This window comes from Clytia hemisphaerica, unplaced genomic scaffold, assembly GCF_902728285.1.
Source record: "Clytia hemisphaerica strain Z4C2 unplaced genomic scaffold, Clytia hemisphaerica genome assembly, whole genome shotgun sequence".
In the NCBI taxonomy this organism is placed as follows: Eukaryota; Metazoa; Cnidaria; class Hydrozoa; order Leptothecata; family Clytiidae; genus Clytia; species Clytia hemisphaerica.
This window is the reverse complement of record NW_027103603.1, coordinates 758,668-770,795: the sequence shown is the minus strand read 5'-3', so window position 1 is coordinate 770,795 and position 12,128 is coordinate 758,668. Positions and strand designations below refer to the sequence as shown.

At 34.1% G+C, this 12,128-nt stretch overlaps 1 protein-coding gene across 10 annotated transcripts in view; it reads left to right on the top strand.

Annotated features, from left to right (window-relative positions):
• LOC136802066 (uncharacterized) overlaps positions 1–10,684 on the top strand; it is a 50,821-nt gene extending 40,137 nt beyond the window's left edge. For 8 of the 10 annotated variants that reach the window (XM_067058775.1, XM_067058779.1, XM_067058774.1 and 5 more), the window contains 11 exons: positions 2,690–2,763; positions 3,371–3,412; positions 3,598–3,859; positions 4,551–4,714; positions 4,852–5,038; positions 5,283–5,682; positions 5,986–6,219; positions 6,356–6,517; positions 6,787–7,278; positions 7,466–7,657; positions 8,074–10,684. In XM_067058775.1, coding sequence (XP_066914876.1) covers positions 2,745–2,763; positions 3,371–3,412; positions 3,598–3,859; positions 4,551–4,714; positions 4,852–5,038; positions 5,283–5,682; positions 5,986–6,219; positions 6,356–6,517; positions 6,787–7,278; positions 7,466–7,657; positions 8,074–8,082 — 2,163 coding nt within the window. In that variant the 5' untranslated portion in view covers positions 2,690–2,744 and the 3' untranslated portion in view covers positions 8,083–10,684. Of the gene's footprint in view, positions 1–1,078; positions 2,764–3,068; positions 3,413–3,597; positions 3,860–4,550; positions 4,715–4,851; positions 5,039–5,282; positions 5,683–5,985; positions 6,220–6,355; positions 6,518–6,786; positions 7,279–7,465; positions 7,658–8,073 lie in introns of those variants that run through there. The other 2 variants (XR_010845950.1, XM_067058782.1) reach the window with 2 other exon arrangements.
• The last annotated feature ends 1,444 nt before the right edge of the window (positions 10,685–12,128 follow it).

Sequence of the window (12,128 nt, the reverse complement as noted above, 5' to 3'; positions counted from 1 at the left end):
AAAAATGGGCCCGAGTGCAATTTGGACAGGGAAGGTGTCATGGCCGACAAAATTTGGGTCAGAAAAAACTTCAAAAGGTTTCACGAAATAAATTCAAATACAAAACTTTTTGGAGAAGCAATCATGCAAAATATTATCATTCTTTTCACAAGGAGGGCATGCAGAAATACTCAAATAAGTATTTTTCCTTCTTTAAACTGATCACAGAAGCAAAAACAAAATAGAAATAACATTGTACAAAAGAAGAGAAAAGTCATAATCATCATCTATAATAACACTAAAAGAAAAGCCAAAGCTATAGAAAATGAATACTAACCCTCAATGAACACTTTTGTGAAGTTTGATAAAGATTTTATCCAAAAAACTTCAGTTCTGGAACACTGAAGCCGGTTTTGTCGGTTGTCGGCCGGCGGACAACAGTTATATTTGGAGGACAGTCTAAGATAGATAACAACATGAAAGTTACTGATAAAAGCCTAAGCCCATAGGAACATACCTGCTTTAGTTTCTTTGGTCTTTGAATGGTATAAAATTTGAGAAAGTGCAGAAAAAATCAGCCATCAAAACAAACAAAAACAAAAGTTATGATTATCAACTTTTCTGTGGTAGAAACACATTTTTTGGGTTGGTGCACATACAGAAATTACACTGGATACTAAAACTAATATTCAAGGAGTGATAAGTACAGTTAAACTACAAAAAATCCATCAAAATAAACCAAAAACAACCATACAGCACACATTTTTTGAAAATTACATCAGCCATGTTGTTTGTAATTTTTGCCGACATACTCATGACGTGGTAACTAACGACAGTGATTTGACGGTCTTTTTGACGCGCCAGATCTCAAAAAAACAATTTTTGAGCGTTCAGCACGGCCCCGAAAATGAGGGCTAAACTTATGTCGGCACATCAATGGATGACTACTATTTCTCTCCGATGGTATGTGGGACGGAAAGGCACTATCTCGCGACATAGAGATAACCAATCATTGCTTTCTATTTATTTTCATTACGTAATGTATCTCAAAATGGTAGGTAAAGTAGTGCGTGATTAAACCAGTGGCTGTTTTCATGGAATTTTACTGTTGCACTAGGTTTTTGATTTATCATTTATTGGGTTAGCTTAGTTGAATGATAGAATGTTCCATTAGTTTAACGTCACCACAACATGTTTCTCATTAGCTTTTGTTTTGATTTGAGAGGCACGCGCTTTTAAAGACAGTTAGTTTTAGGTAGTAAATTCCTTTGATCTTCCATTACTTTCTTTTTGTTAAACACGGCAAAATTGATTTTGGTGCTCTTTTTTAAGCTAGTTTACACTCATAAAACTGTTTAACTTATTCGCATATCTTGTCTTTATGAGTTAATCTTTTTTAATCTCCAACAGTCAGGGAAATCCCTCAATTGCGGTGGTATAAACTGCAATTGCGGTAGTTTTCAATCGTGATTAGCCTACAAGGGCTTATAACAGCTACATATAGTGCTGGTCGACAAAGATAAACAAACATCAACTATAAAAAATCGTACAAGAAGATAGCTTTTCTTTATCAAAAGAATCTGATCTACGGAAAAATATTTTGTCTGTGCGTTAAAAAGATATGATCAATTATGTACAAAAGTTGCCTGTTTTCTCCTTGAATCTTGAATTCTGTTTCTTGAGTATACTGCAATTGCGGTACATGAAAAATTTAAAAGTGACGTTTATACTGCAATTGCAGTAAGAAATTACTACCGTAATAGAGGGATTTCCCTGACTGTCCAAGTAGGAGAAAACAATTTTATATGAGAAAAATTTTTCTATTGCCAACACGGATCAAATTTTTTGTAAAATCTCTTCAACCCATCATCGTTATGAAACACCAGAAATTGGGTTCATTGGTGTTTCTTTTGGTTTTTTTATGACTTTCCCTTGTTCCTTTTTCGATTAGTAGAAATGCAAAAATCAATGTATATACTCATCTTATAGACTGATAGATGGCCCTATCTCTCTGTCATCCCTTTCTATTTTCTGACTCCCCACAACCCTCACATTTAGCAATTAAAGAAATTCAATTGATATTTTCTGTATTATACAATGAAAAAGGGAGACAGAATTAGTGAGGCGGAGAGGGTGGCAGAGATAGGGCCATCTATGCAAATCTTTAAAAATTAAAATTTATAGATTTCTTTGCCTTGTATACTTTAAAATACATGTGGTGTGGCCAGGATTAGGCAATCCTGCAAGAGCCCATTTTTTTCTGTGTTTTGCTATGAAACAATTCTTTATTATGTCTTTTGAAATTTACTGATTCCAATTTTTCAGAGTATTTGGTCGATATCATTGAGGTCTCCAAAAGGATACCTACTTAGGCAGATCAAATCAAAATCTAAATGAAAAATCAACCAGAAATTAGTACCCCTAAAATAGTTGTTTTGGAGAACATGACGACCTATTGAATAACAAATATAGCAGACATAGTCATAGAAAATTTGTTCATTTTTTTAATCATTTGTTTCAACTTTTATCTGCTTTTATCTCAACTTTCCTGCAGGTTGATTCTTCTCTCAGTTTGATGTATGTCTTTTTGTTGTAGCAATATTGAGCTTATTGTCGCAATACAGTTTAAAGGGAACTCTAAATAATTCTAAGGAATATCACCTAAAACTACAAATTTCTACATAAGACATGTTATCACGTTTTTTTTCAGCCTTCAACTTCAATGTCTATTTCAAGAACATTTTTGGTATAAATTAGAATAAGCCATGGAACAGTCATCAGCAGGTCAGTTTTTTATTAAATTTCTGTAACATTTAGTCCAAAAGTCTGCTCTCCGTACTGCTCCGTAGGCTGGAGAAGATATTTTGTGTTCTTGTGTTTGCAAATTAAAATTTCTAGTAACTTTTATTACTGACTTACCGGACATCAGACAGACAGACAGAATTTTTATCTAAAAATAACACAAGCAAAAATTATTTGTGATCTTAGCCTTAATAATTATCCAATGGGAAACAATGACTGCATGTTTCACAAGATAAAAAAAAATAATGATACTAAATTTTAAAGTTTTTTATTATATATTTCTTTAGAATGAACACGACAACATTTGACCATCTTCAGGGAGTTTTCAATTCTTTATTATAATTATATATGATTTTCAATATTTTAAGTCCTGCTATATAACAGGACTTTTTAAGACCTGCTATAACAATTGTTATATTCTAGAAAAAAGATTGTTGTTAGCTCCCTTTCCACTACTTGACACTATCTTGACACTACCTTGACACTACAAACTGACAGTTGAACATTATTAAGTTATTATAACCTTTGGCATGCAATTAAATTCCAAAATTCGAAATTTCTAATACATGTTTTTCAATACATACTCTAGATGATGATCAAGATTTTGTCTCAGCTGAAAATCAACCCAAAGGTACACAGTTAATATCTCAAAAACTTTCAATAGATTTATGTATCAATGATCAGCAAGTTTTTTCTGTTTTTTTTTTTAATTTTTTAAAAAATCCAGATCCTTTCAAATTTGTTCATCTATGTAATTTTAGATTTGATCAGATTTGATAAATTTCTAGAATTGATCAATTTTTTTATCTTTTTTAGACTTCAAAGATGAAATTAAAGCCTGTGAAATCTTACAGATTTTTATGAAATGTAGAGAAGCAATTGTTCTTGAACAAGACTTCCAAGCTTTGATCAAACAAAGCTTATTTGATCCGAACTTCCCATCTACAGGAACTCCATCTTTGCTCATTGCAGAAAATGAAATTTTGTCACTATCGACTTACTCAAAATGCACTGATGGTATCTTTTATGTTATGCCATTAATATTTGAAGTTTGTGGGGAAAATCAGCTATATCTAAGGTAAATAATTTACTATCAGATTTTCTTTTGTAAATATTGTTCATGGTTTCAGCCCCCTGGATTTCTTAAGGGCCCCTAGGCCAAGTGAGGAGTTTTGGCCTAAAATTTAGCAAATCTATGGGGTTACCTGTATAGAGGCTCTATCTAGGGGCTGTTTGTTTATCTGTATTTTCCAAATGGAATACTTCAGAGTATAAGTTGAAATTTTTTGGCCCATACTTTCTCATTTTTGTTTTTCTTTTTCAGTTTTTTTTCATTGTGCTGCCATTCTTCATACATGTTTTTTCTTTTATAAGCATAACGTTTATAAGCATACGCAGGCTCAGTTTTTGGTACCTAAACAATGGCTCTATTGTTTGAGAACAATAGAATGCTAAGCATAATGCGAGCCTGACATAGGGACAGACACTTGCTTATAAAAAAAAAAACATGTAGTATACAAAGCTTTTTTACAAAAAGGTTCTTGGGTGAAGGGGAGCACCTAACCCAGGAGCAAATTCTTAAGGGTAGCTAAATCATTGCGGCACCTTATTTCGTTTGGGATACCTAAAAAGTGGGCTGAAACCATCTTGTTGAATGGATTTAATGTATTTTAATTTCAAAAGTTACTTTTTTTATATAAATCTCATTATTGAAAGGAAAACTTTGAAAACTGAGCTTAAAGGTAACATGAAATACTATTTTTTTCCAGATCGTTTGAAACAGGTGTTTATCAAGGGTTTATTCAAAACAACTGGAAAACATTGTTTAATGACATTATCACAAAGTTCAAAATAAAGCATTGCAATATTGTGTCGATTTATAATACTTGGGATGTTCTTGCTGCTCAACATCGTCGAATCGAAACTAAAAATAGTAAGGAATTCTTTTTCATAGTTTTAATGCAGGTCCTCTTTTTGGTTGAAGTTAATTTGGCTAATCTAAATTATGTTTATTGTATACCAATCTATAAACCAAAAAATAATTTTATTTTTAATTTCTCTTTGTACAAGGTTCTACATCAGACAGAAATTCAAAAATCTTTGACCAAAAGACACAAAGCAACAAGTCATCCATTCAGAGAAATCTACCAGTTGCTTATTCCATATTCAAGCAGTCGTTCGGTGATAATGCCCCTGGATTTGTCTTCTTTACTCGACGAATGGCTAAATTTACGAAGAAAAATTGCCCGAATACTGAGTAAGAGTTTGTTTTCCATCGTCACACTAAGAGCAACTAAAGATAGACAAGTAATAAGTAAAGTATGAAAGCAATAAAACATTGGTATTTCTTCTTGTTTCTTGTTAAGTGTAAATGTTTTCTTGTTTTAAACGGGCCTTTAAGTGTCTTTTGGTATTATAAACATCTATTCGATTTTCAAATTAAATTTATAAGAAAAACAAAAACTTCGTAACGTTTTCACAATTCTTTATTTATTTTATAGGTTTTACAAGATGGTTGGACTTGGTGACTCTAGACAGTGGAAGACAGAGTTACTAAATTATAAAATGAGTACTAGTATTACGTCAGAAAAATCTGCCATACTGCAATCGTTGCAGACTTTTGGTCAAATCGAAAATCTTCCAATTGAATGTCAATTTCAAATTATTTCTTCCTTACCAAATTACCATAAGTGGGCGTACAGGAAAAACACTGGCGTTAAGAAGGAGCAGTACTTTGCACCAAATGGTCTTTCACCAAGAAATTTGATGATCCAATCCTTTGATAACGCACTCGAGGATGAAGACGTTGTCATTTCTATGAAAAAAATCATCTTTCTCATATTGAAAAACGCTTTCAATATTAAATATATTCCAAGTGGAAGTTACAAAAAACGAACAAAGGTTTTTACAAATTATTTATTTAATTAAATTTGAATTGTTCAGAGATTGAATTAACGGTCGGTTATCGGATAAAACCAAGAAACAAAAATAAAAAACAACCTTATATTTTTCCATCTTTAGATAATAACTGACTAGTATTTCAGCTTTTTTTCTAGATTTTATCTCCTCTGGCTGAACCAAAATTGATATTAAATACGAATGATTTATTAAAATAACAGACAAGAAAAAAAGCCCTATTTTGTTTCTTTGTGTTGTCTTTTTTGAAAAATTTATTATTTAATATAATATTTGATATATTTTCAGTCCCAAAATTCTGGAAAACGTCGAACAAATGTTGATCGAAGTTTTCTTCTCGAACATCTTGGCGTTACGGAAGACGACTTTGCTCAAACATATACTGCCAGTTTACCATCAGACATGTATGAAGAGTTCAAGCGAGCAATATATTTGGACGGCACACTCTTGTGGCGGGAAAAAAGTCGTAGACTACAAACTGTTGTGATGAACGATTATAATTCTGTTTCTGGATTAATTAAAGTAAGATACGTTTTAACCTTGAAAATATTAATTATCATTATCTTTGATGTATATACAAAATATAATTGTTTTGATTAGACAATCCTGCGTGCTTTCCGAAAATTGTTATTGTAGGTCATTTTTATAAATCTTATAGTTCAACGAATTCGTGACCACAACTCGCAACGTTGAAGACAATTATATTAACATACAATGCACGTGTGAAACATTTAAAGTGCTATCGACAACAATTGGTTCATCGGATTGGGATGGTGAAAGTTGTATGCACGCTCGCTTGCTTGAAAACATTATTGAAGAGGTTAGTCAATTGTTTTAGAATTATCGTTTATGTATTTTGATTTCAGTACCAATAGTTTCCCGTGTCTCCACGATCATAAGTTGAAAATTGAGAAAGTTGAAAATAAATTTAAAATATATATCTTTTGAGAAAATAAATTCATATAATGAAGTTTGGTTTTTAATAGATCTTTTCTGTGTTAAGATGTTATAATGTCCAGTATAAATTGTATATTTTTTCTTTTATTTTCACCGGCTCACTCTCCGTTCTTTCTTTTATTATATTTTCAGTTTAACATCGATTTCAACGAATCTAACGAACATGGTTATTCAATTCCTCAGTCGAACATGGAAATGGGAACAGTTGTTGCTAGCAAAATTAAGATGTCATTAGAGGCTGTTTCACAAGATGTTATTCTGCTATCATCGGCCGAAACGATTGAAAAGTTTTCCGTTCGCTCAATTTCCAGTCACCAATTTGTGCACATCTTCGCTTCAAACGATAAGACACGCGTGTATGTCAAATGCTCATCAGGCTTGTGTATGCATGCTCATTCAAAGAAAGTTTTGCTTCGGAACTTAGAGGAAGGTGAACGCTGTGATCATTTGGAGGTGTTCAAACGCTACATTGACGAGAACTGGCAAAATCATCCTTTGATGCAACTTCGCAGTGAGACGCCTGAACCTAATGTACCAAGTGATGGTGAAATTGATAGTGATACTGATGGAGATCAACAAGAGGACGATCACTCGCCACTAATTGATGAAAACCCTTTTGAGAAGGTATAGAAATATTGAACAATATTTAAGAAAAGCTTTACTTTTCCATTTTTATTGTGGCTCTTCCAGGTTATCAGTGGAATAACTGTAAAAGTTTAGGACAGAAATGAGTAAAAAGGTTCTAAGAAATAAAGAGAAGCTGCAACGACTTGTTTTTTCTCATCACTAAATTTTGAATGTTGTTTTATAGACCAATGGTTTTGACTCATCGACCGGGAAGTGGTCCTTCTATTCACCATACGCTCGTGATGTCAACCTAAAACGTGAAGACTTAGAGGAACAGTTTCTTCAGCATTACGAATCCAGTCTTCAAGCATTACGTGACAAAGACTTCAAATTGTCTTTTTATCCAAAGCCTATTCTGCCCACATGTGCCTGTGAGGTATGTTTTTCAAGAGTTTACAAAAATGTGCCATTTTGTTTCTTTGACAGTAATTACTGAAAATGGGATCTTCTAGAGCTTAAAAATCTTTCTATTGATTATTTGCCTATCATATTGTTCTGTTAATAAATGTTTATCGTTTTCTTGTTTCCCGTGTTACCGTAATACTGAAAAGCACTTGCTTAAGATTCTTTGAGACAGGGTCAGTATATTATGGTATGAATTAGAAAGATCCTTCTGCACACGACTTCTTTTGGGTAAAATAAAGAGCACCTATAAATTAAAAACATTACCCAGCAGTGCGATGTTAGCTTTTTTGTAAATAAATGTATAGTAACTGATAGAAATAGTAATAGAAAGAGTACCTTTTTATTCTTCTTCCTTTACTTAAGCTTGATAATTGGTGCTTATTTTAGATACCTTAGCCACAAGATGATGATGATGGATATTTGTTTACCAAAGAATGTTCCGCATCCTTTTACACCAATTTGACGATGATACCGTGTGATGTTTACAAACTGTCTTGCTCGGAGAATAAGTGCACGTTGAAATGGGATGGACAGCTTGATGGAGTGTATCGAATCTCTCAACAAACCTGCTTTACCGAAAAGCTCTGTCGGTAATTTAGGTTAAATTGAATTATGAATTTCATATGAAGTTCATTTAGGATAGATATAAATATTGTGATCAAATTTTCAGTTAGCTGAATGAGGGATAAAAATTCGATGATTACAGTCATATATATTTTTTGAAAATAAAGATAGGTTTTTCATATCTTTCAAGAGAGAGGTAGGTTTGGTGTTTGGACTCCCCCTTCTCATAGATCCGGTAAGATTTTTTCAGCCAGTGGAGATATATAAATAGCTCTGTCGTTGATTCAGTGTCCACAATGAAGTCAAACTTTTCATCCTACTCATCGTGGATTTCCAACACATACACATGTTTGGGAACACGTCCCTTTGTTTCTGCGAAAACCTTCTCGAAGTTGTTTTTCTCTTGGGCCAGTCACCAACCCAGAGAATTTCGTAAAAGCTGCACTTGGTGTGGTTGTGATCCCAAAGTGTTGGCTTGTGATGGTACAAAGATCGGCATTTTGCACCACAACATGTCAATTACACCCATTGAACAAACGAACCCCGAAGCAGTAACAGTACCAACCCCTAATCGCCGCTTCGATCGATGTTTCTTGACCTACCCCAAAAAGTCGCAGAATGAAAATGAAGATGAACACAAGAAGAAGTGCGAAAACGTGAGAAGTGCTCGAGATTTTCTCAAACTATTTACGGCGAAAGTCCCGGACCAGAAACTTGCAGAAATGCCTATAGCAGAACAAACTAAGCAAAAACAAAACGTTATTTCTTTGCTTTCAGAAGGCTGTAAACCCTTAGCAAAGAGATTTTTCCTGCAACATCTGACGACGGATCAGCTTGCAACAACAAAGCGCTGCCTTAACGTTTTGAGCTATGATGCACCACTGCGCGCATTTTTGCCACATAACCTTATCAACGTGATAACACCTTTGTTAGAAATCGAGAACGGATTATCCTTAGACGAAGTCCAAAAAATCATCAGAGAAACAAGACAATACAGTCGGTACGTTGGCAACTGGATCAAGTCTTTCTCGAGTAATACCACGATCGACAATGACTTGGTTTCTTTCTTGAAATGTCTGATTGACGAAATCTTGAAAGTTGAGGCACAGTGCGTAGCTCCGCCAGAAGCTGAAGAAGGAGCTGGTCAATATAACCCTGCTAAAACGGGAGCCTTTTACTACTTCAAAGAGGATGGAGCGCCGGTCCGTAGTAATCGTCTTTACGATATCGAAAAAAAGAAGAAATCGAAATCAAAATCAAACAAATCGACCAGCAATTATGACGATGAGCCGACAACGTCTTCGTGTTCGAAACGATACCCTGACATGTCGAAGCGTGGCTCATCTTTCTTGTTTTTATGGTTCTGTCCTTCTCATGGTCACTGCTACGGTGGCCATATCGTCAACGGTGGTGAAGGACGGAAAGACCCCTTTTACTCTCTTCTTCAATACCTCAAAACTGCTCCCGATAGTGTATTTTACGATTTCGCTTGCTCATTTGAAGAGTATTCTTTAAATAGAGAACTTTTATTCTTTCGGTTAACCAAATTTTACCATGACCTATTCCACAGCTTCGGACATAACTGCTCACCCGTTTACAGTTCAAGGGGGCTTGATGGCATGGGCTTTAACACCAGCATATGTGAACAATTTAACTCTTATTTACAGTGTATCAAGGCGTCGGCTAAGCACATGAGCCAAGAGCACTTCGTTTTCTACGTCCAATATTTTATTGACTTGTGGAATGAGAAAAAAGAAGCTAGTTTCAAAGCCAAATTGAAGACTGCACTTGCTGGTTGGCAATGAAAGTGTCAGTAAAAAGTATTTTCATTGATTTTACTGAGATATAGATCTTCAATTTTATTTTGAAAATGATTTTAGCTATGTTGGTATTTTTATTTATAATAGTGGACAATTAATATCACACTTTTAGTGAAATTTCATATTCAGTGCCTATCTAATCTAAATATAATTGGTAGAAAACAAAACAAAAATTGCTGTAACTTTTGTTAGGATTTGAATTAGATAGCGAAATTTGTGAGTAGAGTATTATCATGTAAAAATTAAAAATGATAATCAACACTGCTGATAGAGTTGTTTCACTGTCAATTATTTTTTATTAGTTTGAACTTCTAATTTCTTTAGACTAGGTAAATAAAATTCACTTTTCTTCCTGTTTCTTCAAAGAATACCTATTGGTTAGAGTTCGCTAAGTAATGAATTTAGGCCTTTCAATTTTTAAGGAATTTCAAATGCAAAAGACGGTTTGTATCTATTTCAGGTCTGATTTATTTTTTCACATGAACCGATTGAGATGTTTGATTATCGTTTCTATATTTTATCGATTATTATGTTAATCAGAGTTTTGTTTTATTTTATTCTTGTGTAATTGGAGGTAAAGATCGAAATTAAGCAGCTCGATATGCTAAAAGCTATTCACTTCTTCTCTATTCATTCGTCCCGACTCTAATATAACAGAGCGCTATCTGATCCGCAATGAAAAAAATTGAGGAATGGTTTGAGCCAAATGTGAGCCTTTACAGTCATTTTCTATATAGCAGACGGCTATTTACCGAATTCAAGAGAATGAAGCCGCAATATGAAAATTTTGTTTTGAGGAATAATTTGACCCAAATTAAAGCCTTTTGAGTCGGATAAAGTGTGGTATTTCGACTCCTTTCGGAGATGAACATTTCGAGGCAAATTTATCCCCTATAATAAAGAATGAGGGCCAATATATTTCTTCGAATATTTTAGACGGATAAGGTGTGGTATTTCGACTCCTTTCATCCAAGATTGAACATTTCGAGGCAAATTTACCCCCTATAGTAAAGAATGAGGGCCAATATACTTCTTCAAATATTTTAGGCGGATAAGGTGTGGTATTTCGACTCCTTTCCGAGATTGAACATTTCGAGGCAAATTTATCCCCTATAATAAAGAATGAACCCATATATAGGGCCAACATACTTCTTTAAATATTTTAGACGGATAAGGTGTGGTATTTCGACTCCTTTCCGAGATTGAACATTCCGAGGCAAATTTATCCCCTATAGTAAAGAATGAACCCATATATAGGGCCAACATACTTCTTCAAATATTTTAGGCGGATAAGGTGTGGTATTTCGACTCCTTTCGGAGATTGAACATTTCGAGGCAAATTTACCCCCTATAGTAAAGAATGAACCCATATATAGGGCCAACATACTTCTTCAAATATTTTAGACGGATAAGGTGTGGTATTTCGACTCCTTTCGGAGATTGAACATTTGGAGGCAAATTTATCGCCTATAATAAAGAATGAACCCATATATAGGGTCAACATACTTCTTCAAATATTTTAGGCGGATAAGGTGTGGTATTTCGACTCCTTTCATCCAAGATTGAACATTTCGAGGCAAATTTATCCCCTATAATAAAGAATGAACCCATATATAGGGCCAACATACTTCTTTAAATATTTTAGACGGATAAGGTGTGGTATTTCGACTACTTTCCGAGATTGAACATTCCGAGGCAAATTTATCCCCTATAGTAAAGAATGAACCCATATATAGGGCCAATATACTTCTTCAAATATTTTAAGACGGATAAGGTGTGGTATTTCGACTCTTTCTCATTCATTTTCGGGGCTTTGGTATGGATGGATGATGGAACGAAATTTTAGGTTTTCATTGTAGGTTTTCTATTTCTATTTTGTTTTAGTTGCAGGAAGCCTTTTCACCCTTTTCTCACGACACTATGGAAACTTTTCTATTAGTTAGTATCGTGTAAGCAACCTTGGACTGCCCAATATCCCTCAAAGGGCAAAGGTTAGTTTTCTTTTGCCAAGTGGGAATGAAACTTTGGTCTCCCGTAACAGGAATCATGATTGACAAC